The 19190-nt window shown below is 46.0% G+C and overlaps 1 protein-coding gene across 2 annotated transcripts in view; it reads right to left on the bottom strand.

Annotated features, from left to right (window-relative positions):
- The window catches only part of ARPC2 (actin related protein 2/3 complex subunit 2), a 33920-nt gene extending 14903 nt beyond the window's left edge, over window positions 1-19017 (bottom strand). Inside the window, exons 1-6 of one of the 2 annotated variants that reach the window (XM_077829430.1) lie at window positions 18868-19017; window positions 8364-8398; window positions 7075-7187; window positions 3723-3768; window positions 2883-3069; window positions 2205-2298 (exon numbers count right to left, since the gene is read on the bottom strand). In XM_077829430.1, coding sequence (XP_077685556.1) covers window positions 2205-2298; window positions 2883-3069; window positions 3723-3768; window positions 7075-7187; window positions 8364-8398; window positions 18868-18941 — 549 coding nt within the window. In that variant the 5' untranslated portion in view covers window positions 18942-19017. The remainder of the gene's footprint in view (window positions 1-2204; window positions 2299-2882; window positions 3070-3722; window positions 3769-7074; window positions 7188-8363; window positions 8399-18867) is intronic. The other variant, XM_077829431.1, reaches the window with a different exon arrangement.
- Between the last annotated feature and the right edge of the window lie 173 nt (window positions 19018-19190).

Below are 19190 nucleotides of genomic sequence, written 5' to 3'. Positions count from 1 at the left end.
TGCGCCCTCCCAGTCTGACAACAAACCATTGATAACTACGCTTCGAGGGCAGTCTTACAACCAGTTTGCATCCATCTTATAGTAATTTCATCCAGACCACATTCTATAGTTTATTTATGAGAACGTCATGCAGCTCTGTCAAAAGCCTTACTAAAATCAAGATACACCATGGCTACTGCTTTCCCCCATCCACTAGGCCAGAGACCCTGTCAAAGAAGGAAATGAGCTTGGTTTGGCATGATTTGTTCTTGACAAATCCATGCTGGCTAGTCCTTATAACCCTATTAAACTCTATGTACTTACAACTTTATTAATAAGTTGTTCCAGTATCTTTCCAGATATCAAAGTTCGGCTGACTGGTCTATAACTCCCCAGATCTTCTTTGTTCCCCTTTTTACAGATAGGTATTTTGTTTGCCCTTTTCCAGTCCTCTAGCCTCATCGGTCCTCCAGGAGTTCTCAAAGATAATTGCTAATGGGTCTGAGATTGCTTCAACTAGTTCCTGAAGTACCCTAGAATTAATTTCATCAAGCCCTGCCAACTTGAATACATCGGACTTATCTAAATATTCTTTAACCCATTCTCTTCTCATGTTGGCTTGTATTTCTTCCCCCTTGCTGTTAGTATCAACTGTGTTGGCTATAACATTTCCTTGAGCAATTCTTTCATCGAGAGAAGCTATATGCTCTAATAGGATTCATTCTTGGAACAAAGAAGGAAACAGCCTGATTCCTGAATGCAGCATAACACTAAGGCAGGACTGGCCCAGGCAAGGAGCATCTTCAGCACACCCCTCCCACCCCCATCTATTAAACTTTTCAATACCTTATTTTTATTGCATTTGTAGCCCATTTCACGCCTTTGATGCATGACTTGCATGCATGATTTATCCTTGTCATACAAGACAATAAATTTGCATGCTATGATCTGTAAATCTGTATTTATTCATGCCATATACAAGCAAAGAAAAAAATTCATTTCCTCTATGCTTTCAGAATTACACAATAAAACAAAGTTCACAATATCGCAACTGGGCTCTCACTTCACTTTGTTCTTGTATCTCACTGAATGACTGGCAACACCCCGCCCCGTATATACCCGCGAGGGCATGGCTGACAACATTCTAGGAGATTCAAGGAAAATGTAGTTCTCAGAATGTCTGGAATGTTCCACGAGATTCTACAAAGGCCCAGAACATTCTAGGAGGTTAGTGAAAAAACGAATCCACATAATAGAATACCTGAAACATTTTACTTCAAAAGTTCTATTTTCCCTTTTGTCGCTAACAAATACAGCCCCTCTCCCCGTCCCCAGCACCCCAGGTGGTAGCCTGCCCTTATATCCAGCCCCGCACTGTGATCTGGACCAGCTTAGAGATAATGCATTTTTGGATGGTCCTGTCTACTATACAGGTACAAAGTGACACCAGGGCATTTCCCATACTAACAAAGGTTTGCTCTGGTGTCCTTTGCCAAAATTCAACCTTCCCCTACCGTGCTGACTTCTAGCTGGCTACTGCTGAAACCTACACCATGGGTGGCTGCATTTCAATGGAATCGTGTGTATGCTGAAGTATTCTTTGATTAAAGGAATTACGTAAATATGTAAAAAGAACAGGAGGACTTGTGGCACGTTAGAGACTAACAAATTTATTAGAGCTAAGCTTTCGTGGGCTACAGCCCACTTCATCGGATGCGTAGAATGGAACATATAGTAAGAAGATATATATATACACATACAGGTAAGTTGGAAGTTGCCATATGAACTGTGAGAGGCTAACTAGCTAAGATGAGCTATTATCATCAGGAGAAAAAAAACTTTTGTTGTGATAATCAAGATGGCCCATTTAGAGAGTTGACAAGAAGGTGTGAGGATACTTAACTTAGGGAAATAGATTCAATATGTAATATGATCAACTGTGTTAAGCCAGCAAGGAATTCAATAGTTAAAGACACCAACATGACAGACCAGACGAGAAGAGAAACTGTCTAAGCTCATTAATGTGGTACGGCCATCCAGTAGAGTTCTGTCCCGCACAGAATACACTGCTGTGAAGCATTTAAATGCATTAAGCCACCAGTGATGCCACTTCAGTTCAGAGTCTACTTGTTCAGTGATTCTACTTTGAGAAGAAGTGGGTATATTTCTGGATTATGCCATTTATAAACATCTATAAACAACTCAATGTCCTTCAGGTTCCATACCTGCATGAACACCTTTCCAATCACCACGTCATCGTCATCCTTAAATACTGTGCTGAACACAACCGTAACGCGGTCCTTCTTTGATTCAACGTACCTGGAGGAAAACCAAGCCACTGTGAGGACAGGCTTAAAACTTCACATCTGGAACACGCACAGCTTGCAAACCAGTTTGCTGCTGCCACATACAACCCAGATGAATGAGGCACAGCCACCAGGTGATCTGTGTCAGCATATTCTTGTGATAAGTCACAAGATGGGCTCCATGCAGCGAGCTGTAGTAACTGCAAGAAATACTGGCCATACTCAGGGACAGCTGCTGGAATATATCAAATCCCCTCTTGGCCTGGAAACTTGAGCATTCCACAGGGAACCAGGCACAGCATTCGAGAGTTGAACTCCATTGTCCCCCACAGTAAAAGGTGATGTCACTAACAGGTCATTGGGTATTAAACCTCTGTCAGTCAGATGGACAAGCGTTGTCTTAGCTACACACCACTGACAGGCTGAAGGATAAGCAAGCCAACGCATAAAACACTGGGGACTTCGCAGCTTACCACAGGACTTCCTACACGTTTGAACACAAAGACCTGGAGCAGATTTAAACACTGCCTGACAACTTTCCTGTGCTGATGAACACTGTGGGAGCGGCAGGACAGGGGATGCACTCTGCATGCTTACATCGTCTCATCGTCCCTGTAATGGATGACAGCTCTCTTCTCCCCATCCTTCCCCTCTTCCTGGCATTTGAAATACTTCTCGAAGACAGAGGCAAAGCAATTCCGCTTCAGCATGCCAGCTTGGTGCACAATGGAATCCTTGGCTGCAGGAAGGTTCTCCAGGTCATATAGCAAAGAGACATTGTAACCTGGAGAGGGAGGTTAACCCACCTTTAACCATTTATAATCTTTCTTAAATAAGAGACGTTAGACACTTGCAGAGGCAAAATCCTACTGTGCAAACCCTTCCACATTAGCTTGTAGGTTGTCTCCTTCTCACCCCTTCCGAAGCCCTAAAGGGTGTGGGACCACACTAATGTCAGCGTGACACTTTCTAACTCAGAGGAGGGAGCGGCCATCTAACTGAACTCAGAGCGAGGCCATGGTAAGATTAAGCTTTCTTTCCCCATCTCAAAGGCAGAAGCAATGGCTCAGTAGTTCCTGCTCCTAAATTTTGTAATGTGTGAGTAGGAAGAGAGGTTGTTGCAAGTAACCATGGTTTTCTGAATCTCATTAAATGCTTGTCAGTCTCATCACACAGAACAAAAATCCCTATTGTAAGGAACGGAGGCGTTCTCAGGGGTGGAATCAAGAATTATGGTCCGTGCTGCAGACAAACGCTGCCCTGCTGTACCCAGCCCACCTTGATTTTTTTTGTTTGTTTTAAATGCCTTTCAGTTGTACTAAGAGCCCAACGGTGTCGAAGCGCAGTGCTCATCTGAACCTCATTTATAAAGCAGCACGAGAGCCACCTTTGCCGTCTGCACACATTTAAAAAAAACGCAATTATATTCAGGCTTACCTGCTTCTGGATTTACCAAGAAGTTTCCATACACTCTCTTCAATAACTAGGAAACAGACAAAACATCAGCAGTGTCAGTCTTTCCTTCGCAGCACATCCCACTTTCCCCCCCACTAATACCTTCTCCCTTTTTTCAAAGGTTTTGCCTCAGCTTTCTGGACACTGGTTTAGGCCACGTCTGGTCTTCAGCCAGAACCCCAAATTATGGGCTTTTGCAGGCTAGATCCTCAACAACCCTGTCGCTGGCCTCACTGGAAATTAGTCTCAGGCTTCCATGTTTTACAGAACTAGCTTCCACCTATACTCTGGACAGGCCCCCCACATAGACTATGGTTCCTCAGCCATGAACTCTGGTGCGGAACTGCTGTCCACAATCAAAACTTTCATTTTTAAAAAGGTCTAGTCTTTACAGTGGCAGAGACAATCTTGAAAACCTGAACCAAGCGTAAATCAATTCAGTAACACCTGCCTGGCTCTCTGCAGACAATAGCTCTAAAAGATGTGAACTGCCTCTTTCATCTCAAGTTGGGCTTTGGGGATGCCATGATTCCAAGGTGCAAAATTCACCATTTTGTTTTTGTTTTCTATCTCCCTGCCCTGTTGGGACCGGCCTGCACCCACACCTTGCCCTACAGCTCCCCACAGGGGGAACTGATTATAATGCATGATCCCTCCACTGTTCCATAGGTCAGGCAGCAGGAGCTGGGCAACCAGAGAGGAAGGAGAGCACCAGAAGTGTAAACGCTAAAGAACAGTGCAGCACCGAGGGAAGATTACCCACTGAAGCCAGCTACAAGCCAATCCTTCCTTGCCCCTATTCTCTGGCACATATGGGGCTAGAGGAGGGAGGTTCTGTGCCAAGCAGCTTGGATAACATCCCAGGAGCTGAGCCACCTAGACAGCATAGCGAAAGAATCTATCTTCAAAAGTAATTGGTGCTGAATTTCACATCGATGACTATTTTCACCTTTGAGTTGTAGCTGTGTGTCTGTGAGGGAGCTGGGAACAAGAAGCATTTCATAGCAACAGAATAAATTAATCTGCAGCTGAATTTAGGGGTGCTTGCTGCAGAAGTTGGTCCCGTTATGCCACCTGCTGCACGGGGCCCTGATTCTGCATGACAGGAGACAACAGACATTTAGCTGACCCCGTCTGCTAACGGACTTTGCATCAAGAATTAAGGGATTTTTCCTGCCAACACCCACATCCAGTGATCAGCATCTCTCTAGCAATAGCTGACGACAACACAGATATTTAAGCTGTGGTGGGAAGGGCCATTCTGCACTCCTCATGCCATCGAGGGTGCTGGCGAGACCATCAGTTGCAGCAGGGGACACAAAATCTTCTCTTCTCCACAGTGCAAAAGACAAATTAATTTAAATGATTTTATTTTAAAATGGAATTGTCATTTCCAAGTACAAGCACGTGATGGATTTAGTTAGCGATTTGGAATCCAACATGGATATTTGTATTTTAAAAATATTTTAATTCTCCCTCTAATGAAGAAATACACTGAGAATCTATATTGGGGGATTCAGAGTAACAGCCGTGTTAGTCTGTATTCGCAAAAAGAAAAGGAGTACTTGTGGCACCTTAGAGACTAACCAATTTATTTGAGCATAAGCTTTCGTGAGCTACAGCTCACTTCATCGGATGCATACTGTGGAAACTGCAGAAGACAAACCTGGATTTGTGCTGGAAATGGCCCAACTTGATTATCATACACATTGTAAGGAGAGTGATCACTTTAGATAAGGTATTACCAGCAGGAGAGTGGGGTGGGAGGAGGTATTGTTTCATGGTCTCTGTGTATATAATGTCTTCTGCAGTTTCCACAGTATACATCCGATGAAGTGAGCTGTAGCTCACGAAAGCTTATGCTCAAATAAATTGGTTAGTCTCTAAGGTGCCACAAGTACTCCTTTTCTATATTGGGGGAGCCAGAAATGAGGCCCTAACCTTCCACCTGGAAGCGCGGCCCACAGAGACCACAGATCCCACATAGCTACTTGGGTGAAGATGGAACATGATGCTCCAGCTGCGTCTACACTGAACTTTATGTGAAAATCTCTCACCAGTGTGGTAATGCAATTGTCAGAATGCTTGTCTGGCATATTTACCACTGAAAGCGTAGCCCTGGCTCAGAGTGGCTCTAAGCCACATGGGGTAAAAATGCTAGCAGTTGGTCTACACTAGTGCTGCCAGTGTTGTGATCACTAGTGGATTGCACTGATGGGAGATTTGCATAAAAAGTTAAATGCAGACAAGGCTTCTGGGAACCTGTAGTTTCCACAGGCTGTACCTTCTGTATTGAAGGGAAGGGCAGCGTCAGCCTGCTCCTTTACATACTGGTTAAGCATGGTCCTCTGGCTCCCAGTAAGTTCCCACTGCATCCCATGGCTAAGCAAACTTAGTATTCATGAACAATGTCAACAGAAGGCCGTAACAAGATAATCAAATCACTTGTACTTATTCAAACACTGTTTGACTGTTCAAACTCTCCCCATGTTGGAATTCTCTAGGTTTGAGACACTTTCCAGTCATGTGTAAGTAACTCCAAGAGTTATAAGAAATTTCCCCCTAATTTCACAGGAAAAACCAACAAAAGACACCCAAAGGTAAAGTGCTGCATGTCTCTCTGCTGAGACACACGGCATGAACCCCATTAGGTAACATGAGGAGATTTGAAAACTAATTCAGGAACTGACTCATACTTCCTGCTTCAAGATCCAACCACAATGCACAGATGTTCATAAAGGCCTTTTCTTTCTACCATAAATGGCTCTCTGCAGCATAAGCAGAGTTGAACAGGAACTAAACCTGCTACAAAAGCGGAACGAGGCTGTGCAGCCTGCAGATAAAGGCGTGTGCATGTTAAAGGCAGCCTTTCATTTGCTTTAAAGTGTGGTTAGAATGAGAAAAGCAGCACTGTGGGATTCCATATTTATTCACACCGTGACTTCCTTAGCAAGTGAGTTTACAAGAGGGTATTTCTAACTTCTGTTGCCCTACACACCATTAGGGGAATCTGAAAAATCAGCTGTGCTCTTCTACCTCTCATGCTTTCATCAGGATCAAAGGCTCTGTAACTGGAACTTATTAGATATCGATTGGAACAGAATTTAGGCTGTTCTTCCAGAATTGCGCCCACTCTGTGTTGGCGATGGGAGTAACACGGTGTCTATTACGTGGTGCAATTTTTCACTTTTCTTATCCACAGGGCCTCGGTAGGATCTTGATCCATTGTAGTCAGTGGGACCCCTCATGGTAGTCAAGTATGCACAACAGAAAGTGTGTGATCAGGGCCTAGAATCCCAGGAAGAAAGGGAAAATCGGAAATGTGGCCACTCACCTCATCTGCACCATGCTCCTGTAGCTCTTTGTAGAATTTCAGAGAAATACTGATCATCACTTTTGTCTTGTCTCCATTGGGGTTGGAAATATGATAAAGGACTCCATCGAAATCTTGGAAGGAAGCAGAGGAGAGGGAGGTTAGGAACTCATGTAATTTCTTAGTTCCAAAGCATTGCATAATGTAAAAGTTTTTCAAAATAGGAACTGTATGGTATAAAGATCTCCCATATTACTGGGCCCACAAGCACAGTAGCCTGTAATGACGGAAAGAGTGCTAACTTTATGGAGGAATACTGGAGATTAGTAACAAAGACTATAATGATCTTTGACAATTTTGTATCCCAAGTTAAAGTTTACCCCAGTCTTGTTTCAACTGTCACCGACAAATTTGCCACATCCTTAATCCATACAAGCGTATTGAGACGAAAAGCTCTCTCAGGCAGTTAACTTTTGTCTCTCCACTTGGCTTGAGGGTTGCCATTGGCATCCACACGTCTGACACACTTTGCACCATGTGGGCTACAAATATCTGACAGTGGAGAATTCGAAAGCCAGAAGAGCAGCAGGAAGTGCTCAAGCAGAACGCAGGTAGTACAGCAGCGGTCTCCCTGGGCAGTTTTCTTTCTAGGCTCCCCGCTTTGGTTCAGAAGGTAGAATGGACTGTACGGCCTCTGTTTTGTTTAATTTAAAAGCTCTGTTTAAGGTGGGTTTCTCCACAGAGCAGTAAAACTCTAACTGGTAATTGGAATCGAAAATCTGAACTGCATGATGAATACTTGCTATGTAGTTTTCAAATCAAATCCCATCTCATTGGAGACTAAGCTACAGGGAACAGGCTTTCAGTTTATCTTGGCCATTTGAGTGCCTATCATCCTAAATCAGACTCCTATCTGCTGTATCCAGATGGGTGCTACATACCTCATTACACATGCCATTGTGGGCATGAAACATCCTGGCACAGAGGGTAAACAAGTTAAAGCCATTTAGTTCATTCACTTTATAAGTGCTGTGACCATTTAATTCATTGTCACCGGCTAGTGCATCAGGTGAGGAGGATGGATGGAGAAAAGAGCCTAACGAATTCCAAGCACACTTCTTTAAATTATTCCGTCAAGAGGAACGCCTACTAAATATACCGTGTGGCACATACACGTAAAGGCACAGATTAGTCGATGAAACAAATCTCTCCATATGGTGCTAGGTGAATTCGAGCACACCAAACACTGCGATCATCAGGCCAGACAAGCTTGAATTTTTTAAAGGAGATAAAAATTTTGTGAACCATACCTGCAAACGTTACTTCTACTGCCTCTGGTTTGTTCCTAAGGAATAGGAAACATCAGATGTCAAAAATCAAATCACAGCCCCCTTAAAAATTGTACAGAAACATTGGTTTACTTGTTTTAAAAAGCAACATGGCCACATTTCTGATTAGGAGAAGTGGCTTTTTCTGAAAGCCCCAACTGTATAACTCCCTAATACTATTCAATTAGGAAAGATGTTACTGACAAGAGTTCTGTACTTTGCCATCTCCCCATCACTCTCACTGTGAGCAATGATTTTACCTCAACCGCTATACCCAGCTTTTGAAAACAATCTTGCCATTTTAGTATGACATTATTCATAGCCTATTAATAGATACCGGAATTCTCCATCGGAGTCTGAGATCCTAAGCAATTAACAATGCATGAGTAGACTTAACATTACTAAGAAATGCATTTTAAAACCAAAATGTATTTATTTTTAGCCTCCCAAGATGACAGTTCCGGAGTCAGTGGTCCCCCTGTAAGCATGGACATCATCATAATCATGTAAAGCATGGTAGGGAACTGCAGCCCGTACAGAACTTTAGGTGTTAGCAGAAAGACCCTTCCTCTGAGCTTGGATCCTGGTAGATGAATAGAACAGGAAGCTTTTTAAACGTGTTTCGCATCATATAAATTTAAACTGTATCCAGGCATTCTGTTTGTAATTTAGGATTCCAAACAAATACAGACGTTTAAAATATTTCACTTTACCTTTATATGCTCTAAGCTTAAAAGCTTAACAACAATGCCCTGAAAGGTTGCATTTCTCCAGGTGCTGGAGTTAACTGGCACTAACTACTCTGATGGAACTGAGTGCTTATGAAGGATGAACTTGCTATGATCCATGATAAGCGGTTTGCCTGCTGTCTCTGCATCCTGAGAGGTGTTGTTGAAACCATAGCCACTAACATGGCATTCTCTGATGGGAAGAAATACAAAGGTAGCAGTAAGGTATGGGCAGGGAATTCTAGAGGACAAACAGGGTAAACGATTTGGAGATTAGAGAGATGAGGTGGGGGAGCTGGTATCTCTTATTGAAACAACTTCCGCTGGTCAGAGAGATAAGCTTTCGAGCTTACACAGAGCTCTAGACAACAGAAGTAGGCCCAATAAAAGATTAACTCCCCCCACCTTGTCTCTCCAATATCCTGGGACCAACGTAGCTACAACAACACTGCATACAATTTGGGGATTGACAGTTTACCCTTTTTGTGGTATATGTCTGCTTATTTTAAAAAGAGAATCTAGTAGCCACTACTGGATGGGTGCAAATAATATTAGGAAAAACACTGCTTAAAATATTAGGACCAAAGAAATCTTAAGTGAAGGTGTTTGGCTTTCATCCTCACCCAGATGTATCAAAGGAATGACGCAAAAGGCCCAATTCAGCAAATAAATCAAACTGGTATCTACACAGACATGTCTTTCAGATTGTGCGTGGTCACAACCTGGCTACCCCACTCTAGATGTTTGACCTTTTGTCGAATCTTGCTCACTGTAGGCAACAACACTGGCAGATGCCAGGCACACCTTGGCATATCAGGGAAATTACACAGAGGCTGGAGGGAGAGCAGCGGCTTGTGATGTGTCTTCATCACCTTGTTTCAGAACCGAACAACGTTAATGGGTTTTTTGCACGATAAAAGCCACTGCTTTGTCCTGCCATCTGCTCTGTTTGCAGACAGCTCCATTTCAGACACTGCTGTGGAGACCCAGGAATGCAGCAAGGTGTGCCAAATTCAGCACAGACATACAGCAAGACTGATGCAATGAAAGGCATTAACATTAGGGCTGAGTGTAACTCATATAATTGCTTTGCTGGGGCAGGAGAGGCACTTATCCTGCGGCTAAGGCCTATGGGCAAGTGGATTTGGTGGGCCCATCCAGCCCTTACTGGTATTAGCACTGGCAGGAAGATGAGACATCACTACTTTCTGTAAGTTAACAGCTGTGAAAGGCAATAGCCTCCTTCACTACAAAACTGGAGAGTCTCAATCTCTTGCACTGCTGCAGCAGCAAACATAACCCAGCAATTGGAAGAAGTGATGTAAGTGGCCTTGGGGCAGATCTTTTAGTTTAAAAATTGCTATTACTTGCTGATCTCTCTCGCTAATCTCTGCTCCCAGCTGGGTCTTGGGAAGTTGCTTCTATATTATAACTTTTGCTCTGGAGTAGGGAGCAGTTCCCAAATCACATCAAATTAATCTCTGCTCCTGGGTATCAGCCCACAGCAGATTAACAGAACTTCCACTGGTGCGTATCAACTCACCACACAATGTAAGGTGACTGGCAGGGTGGTGCTCCTCAAGGGGGGTCCATGAACATAATAGCAAAGGGGTCCTCGTGGCCAGGAGCAAAATATCGTGAATAATGTGCACAGCACCTCCCCCAAAGTATTTTGTTGACCCCACAGCCATGACTAGGGTATTCTTTGATGGGGAGTAATGCAGAGGGATAGAGCAGTAATAAGGCATGGGGGAAAGGAATGCAGGGTGCATCAGTTTGTTTTTGTGAGCATCACATTCACTCAAATTTAAAAGATAGTGCGGACTAGAAATATTTCAGCAAAAGTCCCAGGTAGGGAACTTTAAGGTGGTACAGTTAAACACCCTAGAGTCAGGAAATACACAAGTTAAGGTTGCTTGTGCACCCTTAACTCTGCCCTCTCACGCGCAGGTAATACAGCCGTTTCTAATTACATGATCACACACCATCTGCCACGCTCAGAGAAATAGCATTTTCTAGAACCTCACCTGTAAGCGTAACGTCTCCTGCTACTCTATGCTACTCTTGTGCGTGCTGGACCAGAGTCCAGGAAAGTATGTTATACACAATATGTGCAGTGAACAAGGCAAAGACTTTGCTTAAGGGAGTAGAGCCCCTACCCATTTACTTTGCACCTCGTCTTAAACGGCTGTAGAAAAAGAAATACTCACAGGCATTTCTCAACGAGTTTCCCTGCCAGATTTCAACTTAAAGAGATCAAGCCTAAAAAAATTTCAGCCCCACATCTAAAAGTTTCAGAAATGTACAAGCAACTGGAAACAGAGTATTGGAATGGAAGTGCTCCCACACAACACTATCGGTTTAAAATGGGCTCCAAATACAACAGGTGAAGTAGCTGGGATCACTAGTCCTAGTCAACAGATGATGAGGTGCACACGGCATTTATCCTGCAGATTGCTGGCAAAATCCATTATAAAAGCTCCTTTTAGATTCTTACATTTAAATGACAGGTTTCAGAGTAGCAGCCGTGTTAGTCTGTATCCATAAAAAGAAAAGGAGTACTTGTGGCACCTTAGAGACTAACAAATTTATTAGAGCATAAGCTTTTGTGAGTTACAGTTCACTTCATCGGATGCATTCAGTGGAAAATATAGTGGGGAGATTTTATATACACAGAGAACATGAAACAATGGGTGTTACCATACAGACTGTAACAAGAGTGATCAGGAAAGGTGAGCTATTACCAGCAGGAGAGCGGACTGGATACAATTAACTTAGGCTTGAATAAAGACTGGGAGTGGATGTGTCATTACACAAAGTAAAACTATTTCACCTTGTTTATTTCCCCTTCTACAGTTCTTGTCAACTGCTGGAAATGGCCCACCTTGATTATCACTACAAAAGGTTCTCACCCCCCAGCCCCAATAACTCACCTTTCCTGATCACTCTTGTTACAGTCTGTATGGTAACACCCATTGTTTCAAGTTCTCTGTGTATATAGATCTCCCCACTATATTTTCCACTGCATGCATCCGATGAAGTGAGCTGTAGCTCACAAAAGCTTATGCGCTAATAAATTTGTTAGTCTCTAAGGTGCCACAAGTCCTCTTTTTCTTTTTACATTTAAATACATCACACTGCTTAAGTAAGGGATTCCTTTAAATTCACAACTACAAGAGCTAGCAGTATAGTACCTACAGTATCACTGCAACCTCTGTTTGCATATTGGTTTGTATATATCCAAGTGGCCTGCACTGTGAAACCTTATTCTTCTTATGTGGAATCTCCATTACTGGAGGTTTGCAACCATGGTAGCCCAGTCCCTACAACCCTCTGCTCATTTCTTTGTGGATGAATAGTCCTTTTGATCCATGGAGAATACCACATCATCCACCCAAGACCTTCTTTCTCTGCATCCTGCTCTTCCACCATCAGCTTTCCCTTCCTGTGCCTGTATACATGCATTGCCCGCTGAAGCTCTTAAAATTGTGGAACCATATTCCTCAAAATCAGGTTTACTCAATTTGGCACTGAACTGGAGTTCACTTATCCCCAACACAGCTCCCTCTGGTGTCAGCTTGTCTAGGTTTTTCCACAACCGTAAGGTTTCGAACAGTACATCGTCTTCTGCTACAGTGAATAATGAGCTCCTCTTTATCCCTATGTTGCTACCTCAAATTTCTTACAACCCAAATTCACCAAAAATATAACAATCTTTTCTTTTTGCTACATCCTGTCCTAAAAGACAAAGAAAAAAAGGTCCCATACCACAAAATAATTCTATCAGCTCCCCTTTTGTTACCAACTCTAAATACAAGACAGACCTGATTGACAAATCTGTCTGAACCCTGAACCTAAGATGGCTGCAGTTCCTACGAAAGGCAGTTGTCCATTTCCCAACAACGTGAATATTAATCAAGTCCAAACCACACACATGCAATCAAATACTCACTAAATCCCCCATCAGGAACATCTGCTCTGTACTTAGAATACAAAAAGGGTTCTGGCAGGTACAATTTCTTCCTGCTCCACTTCCTCCCACCATTCTTGCCTACCTCAACTGGGTTTTCCTAGAAGATTATTACATTGGCTCATCTATAAGCACTCCACTTAATGTATGTTGAAGTCCAAATCAGATTTGTCACCCCTAGCAGAACTATAGCTTCAAGAAGATCTGCAGTTTTCCAACAGGCACGTAACAGCAAACCCCCATCTGACAGCACTTCCTCAGTTCTGACTCGGACCACTGCCAAGTTCCTCAGCTTCATTACTCAGCCTACAAACGTTCGCAGCCCTATGTAACAATAATTAATTTTTAAAAAGAGAGGAAAGATATAATTATAAAGCTTGTTCCAACTGTCCTAATCTTCTATATTAATCAAGAGCACGTGCAAATGCAGACCTGGCCAGTAATGGCACAGAGGATCGTGGCTCACGATTCAAATGCCTGGACCAAGCCGCGGAGGCCCGCGAGGGTCCAGGCAGAGCAACGCACAGGTATTCTAATCTCCAGCTTCAAAGGATAAATATAAACTACTTCAAATCGCAAAGACTTACACCAGAGGGTCTCAGCCTTTTCCTTTCTGAGGCCGCCCTCAACATGCTATAAAAGTCCAAGGCCCGGCAGTGGGATGACTCAGGGCTCCAGCCAGGGATGGGACCCTTGGGCATAGGCGTAGTTTGACTTCTATTTTGGGGGGGCAAGGGCCAGCGGGGCTCGGGCCAGCTCCACACAGCAGGGTCCAGGGAGGGAGCGCCACCTCCACCTCCTAACTCATCTCAGCGGGCCACCCACTGCCTGGGGCTGCGTGCCAATGGCTGCTCCACGAGGGCTCTGCTGGCCCCAGAACCGGGTCCCCACCAGGGTAACTCTGACCAGCTGCGGGAGCAGGCAAAGGGAACTGAGGAACAGCTGCAAACCCAGGTGCCAGCAGCAGATGGGCAAATGCCACGGCTGCCCACTCCATGGCACCACCAGCCAGAGGAGTAGCTGCCCCTCACTGTCTGGCTCCAGCTTCCCGTCTAGGATCTGGCCAGAGGGTGAGAGCTGAGGGAGGTGTGGGGGGTGGAGCTGCTCCCAGGTCTGCCCCACTCTGGGTAAGGCACAGCAGTTTGGGGAGCGGGCAACACCCTCATGCCCCCTGAACTCTCCCTTTGGGCTCAGGGCTTCAGCCCCACTGCTCCCAGCTTCAGTGGGAAAGAGCTTAGGGTTTTAGCTCCCTGCCACTGACTTCAGAGAGGGAAGCGGAGCTCAGGGTTTCAGCCCTGCGCCACTCCCAGCTTCAGCCCCACCGGAAGGTGCCAGAGATGGGGCTTCAGCCCTGTAGTGGGGAGAGGAGGGTGTGTTTGAGGCTTCACTGGGATTTGGGGTTCCAGCGGTGGGGCCCCACCAACCCCCTGAAAGGGGTCGTGGATCCTCAGGGGGCCACAGACCACCGGTTGAGAACCGCTTCCTTAAAGGACAGAGCGTCACTTTGTAATCATTGGCGTCTATGTACAGGTTTACCCAAGAGGGATAAGATAGCATCTCATGAGGCCTGATACAGTTTACAGTGACCTGCATTACACCTAGGGAAGGATCAAAGCAAGGAGGCATGGTCTACTGGTTAGAGCAGGGGCCTGGGAGTCAGGTGCTCTGAATTCTATTGCTAGTTCTACCACTCTCTGACCTTGGCCACATGACCTCTCCACCCTAGCATTTCCCCTCATTTATAAGGTGGAGATATGAACCTGGCGTGAGACTTGTTCACAAAATGTTCTGAGCTCCTCGGCTGAAAGGCACGACAGAAGTTCAGTGTATTAAGAGTACTGGGACACGGCGCAGCCAAAGAAACGCAGCCGCACGTATCTGGAGCCTTGCTCCATCACACAGAGCACCAGACCCAGACGCACTTCCTTTCTGGTTTGCAGCAGACACGCTGCAAGCATTCACCTTGCTGGCCTAGTGCTGCCTGCTGTGGGACTCCATGAGAGAACCAATAGTTATGTTAAGTCCAGGATTAAAAAAATCCACTTGCCAGTCACCTATTGCAAGCCTTCCCTGGACAGCATGGGGATCTAAGCCATCAATTTTATATCTACCTTTGGCTACACGTTTAGTCCTCTGGCTAGCACCCACATATTCCTGTATTAACCACCAAGAGTGCGCTCGGTGCTGTTCAAGACCTGATGCATGCCTGGAGAAGCTTACATTCTAAACGGATAGGTTACCCAAATCAGACAACCCGGTTCTACTGCAATTCCAGCTAAAACGATTTAAGACAATAAAACTAAGATGACTTAAACTGTTCAACAGAAGCACGCCTGAGACAAACTCGCAACCACGACATCCTGCAGAGTTCCCATAGCTCTAAAACCATTTTAAAGGCGAGAGGACAAATGCAAATAGTTGACAGTAACCACTTTTACTCCCAGGGCTGCTTTCTCACTGCAGGGCACAAATGCTGAAGTGTTCTGCTGCAGAAGATGCAGCAGTGCCCCGCAACAAAAGAGTTAAAGTGACATGTATGAAGTAATAAGGGCAATAAATTGTGTGGCTACAGCTTTAAAGGCTCTATAAACCCACCATTAAAGATGGTATGGCTGCATTTTTGTCATGGCTGCCAAAGGAATCATACAATCCGTCACTTTCATGGGTTTTTCTTTGTAAAGAACACCCAGGACTTGACATTCTGGGATTCTTGCATACTGGCGGGTGGATGCAATGAACCATCAAGAACCTCATTCAACTTGGCAGCTCTCATGGTTCGAGTGGGAGACAGAACGAAGAGCTCAGCAATATATGAAACCAGATCAGTAAATTCTTAGCAAGAATTTAAATCCTCCACAGGAAAGGAAAGATTCCTTTTAAAGAAACATATACGGCCCTATCCTGTAAAGTGTTATTAATCTGTCTTTTAAGATGCCTATCACATTGCTAATTTCCATGAGAGTAAATGGAATTCACATTCTGCAGGATCACACCTCTACACACTACATTTCTCAGAGCAGGGATCTTGCAGCCCAGCTATGTACACCAATGATGTTATAAACTGATCTTAAACGGGAGTTACGCTGGATTTCAGACGTTCTAATATAATTCTATAAAAGTGCAAAGTATCTTTTATCTGAGGTTTTGAAAGTTTTACACAAGGTGGATATCATCCCTGTTCTACATCTGGGAAAACAGAGCTAAGTTAAGTGTCATGATGAAGGTCATATAACAAGTCAGTGGCAAAGCTGGAACTACAGCTCATGCCTCCTGACTCCCAGTCCTGTGTTCTAAACATTAAACATAACTGCCTCTATGATAGCGTGTATGTTCAAGTCTGTCCGCTCTCACCACACACTCGCTCAATTCAAGTTATTTGGACTAAAGGGGGAAAATGATGATTATTTCAAGTAAGATGTCCAGACCTGATTTGTTCCTGAATTCCCATGATTTTGCCCTCATCATGACAATCCTGCAATGGTTCCTAAGATGTACCCCGAAAAAATCATAGATAAAATGGCATAAAGCAAATGCCACCAAAGGTCTTAAAATATCATTGTGGACAATCATTCATTGTCCAAAAGGATACACACCAGAGTTGTGGTTTGACTTTGAATAATGGAACACATTTTGAGATCTCTAATTAATAAAAGCATAGACTGAAACCCACTCCATATGACTTATAAGAAATATGACAGCTTGAAAAATACATCCCTGCATGTTTCAGATCCTTGTCTTGACCCTGTGCTTGCCTGGACAAGAGCGCTAGGAAAAAATGCAGAAGTTACAACTTCTTCTCTTATATCACCATGACAAAGGGTCAAAGATTATACAGAAATAAAGCCTATTTGACTCATTTTTAAAAACATAAAAGCAGTGTTTAGATTATTATAAAGTAAAGGCAGACACCACATCAGCAAACCAAGTCTCTGAGATAAGTAGAACCAATCCAGAAACAGCTGGTATTGCATGGAAGTATGGACAATGCAGAGTAGAATGGAAATCTGCAGGCCGGCAACTGTTACAGAACGAGCAACATGGTGATTTTAGTGGTATGAAGCAACAGAATTTGCTTATGCTCAAATAAATTGGTTAGTCTCTAAGGTGCCACAAGTCCTCCTGTTCTTTTTGCGGATACAGTCTAACACGGCTGCTACTCTGAAACCAGAATTTCTGAAGGCAGTACTTTGCTACCTCAACTGTAAGAGCTTTATTAGATAAAAACAGTGTCATGTCCTCCAAGCTTCCTCCAACAGGAAGAGCTCCTCAGTATGAAGCCTCATGACAAATGAGAAACTTTGCAAGAGACAACCTCTAACACACAATATTTTGCTCTATACAGGCCAGGCAAGAGCTGCGCTTTAACAGGGTCAGCTGAGGGCTGTGTGTATAATGTGGTTGCCATGTCTTGGCAAGACTCTTTGCATTAGACGCTTGTAAGGAGAAACGTGATTTGTTTAGAACTAATGGCAGGTTTCAGAGTAGCAGCCGTGTCAGTCTGTATCCGCAAAAAGAAAAGGAGGACTTGTGGCACCTTAGAGACTAAAACTTATTTGAGCATAAGCTTTTGTGAGCTACAGCTCAGCCTACCGAAACTAATCGGGGATTGATCAAAGCTAGGTGGCTATTCAGATTCCTATTTTATCACAAGTGGACAAGGATGAAAGATGAGCATGTTAGTTTGTAAGGGTCTATTCAATGTCTGAAAGCTGGGGGGAAGTAGGAAGAAGCAAGTCTCATTTTGCACAGGTTACCACTATTCTGCACACACAAGGCAAATCTCTTCAAAGAAACCTTAGAGTAATAGATAAGAAGTGGAAGAGGCATGAGAATGGGTCCCTTCCCCCAAGCCTGACACGGGGCCTGTCCAGTGTTCCTGCATGATGCACAGTGAGTGTGCAGAATGGGGGCTGGCAACTCCACCCCACTAAGAGAGGAAGTACACTTCAGAGATAACCCCAATGCCTTCTGTGCAAACACTGGTTTTGCAGGGCCTTGTCGACACACCAGCATCGCACGGCTTTAACAATACCAGTATAACACAGCACAAACCCCCAGGCACGGATGCCGTTACACCAACACAAAAGCGCTCCTACCAGTTTCGCGGATTCCCCTTTAGCGGGAAGGGGACTAAAGCGATCCCTGAATAAGCACCTTTACGCTGGCATAACTGCACCCGCACCGGGGGCCGCACCAGGAGCACCGTTTCCGTACAAACCACCCCCCTTTCTCCCCACCCGCAGAGCGGGCCCAGAGGTGCCCTTGCTGCCCGCGGGCAGGATCTCCCCGTGTCCTGACTGAGGGACGCCAGGCCAGGCTCCGGGCCCCAGACACAGGGGCCCCTGCTCAGGTCACTGGGGGCAGGTGGCATTTGGGCTGCCCGGCTGAGACCCACCCGCTCCCCGCCCAGAACCGCCCCTGGAGCGGGGGGGGGGCGGAGCTGAGCCACTGCTGGGCCCGAGAGGGGCCGGTTCCCCCGCGCCGGGCCGGACCCAGGGCCGCCGCCGCCGCCCTTCCCCGCCCGGCAGGGCTCGGCCCGGGGCCCAGGGAGGGGGCGGCGCCTGCCCGGCACCCACCCCCGGGGAGGGTGCGGCCCCAGCGGCTGCGGAAGTGCCGCACCCCGGGCGGGCGGCGTGTCTGCCCCCGGCTCCGCCCGAGCCTCCCCGCGGCCGCCGCCGGGTCCCCCCCTCCGGCCCCCCGGGGCCGCTCTGGGCCCCCCCCGGCCCGCCGGCCCCCGCCCCGCCGGCCCCGCTCTGGGCCCCCCCGGCCCCCGCTTCCGCCCCCTCACCCGGCGGCCGCGCCCTCGAACTTGAGCGCCAGCGTCTCCTCGATGATGCGGTTGTTGACCTCGAGCAGGATCATGGCGGGGCCGCGGGGGGCCGGGGGCCGGCGGGGCGGGCGGGGGGTCTCAGGGACCGAGGCCGGGGAGGGAGCCGAGCCCGCTGCGCGCACCGGGGACCCGCCCGAGCCTGCGCCGCCGCTTCCGCTCTGTGCCCCGCCCCCGCCGCCGTCACTTCCGCTCGGGGGCGGGCAGGTGCGCGCGGCTCTGCGGCCGGTAGGGGCGTGCCGCTCGTGCGCGTGCGGGGAGTCGGGCTGGTGCGCGCGGGATCC

Source organism: Eretmochelys imbricata, chromosome 11, assembly GCF_965152235.1.
Source record: "Eretmochelys imbricata isolate rEreImb1 chromosome 11, rEreImb1.hap1, whole genome shotgun sequence".
Lineage (NCBI taxonomy): Eukaryota > Metazoa > Chordata > Testudines > Cheloniidae > Eretmochelys > Eretmochelys imbricata.
Note: the sequence above shows the minus strand (reverse complement) of the source record. Positions and strands in the feature narration are given on the sequence as shown.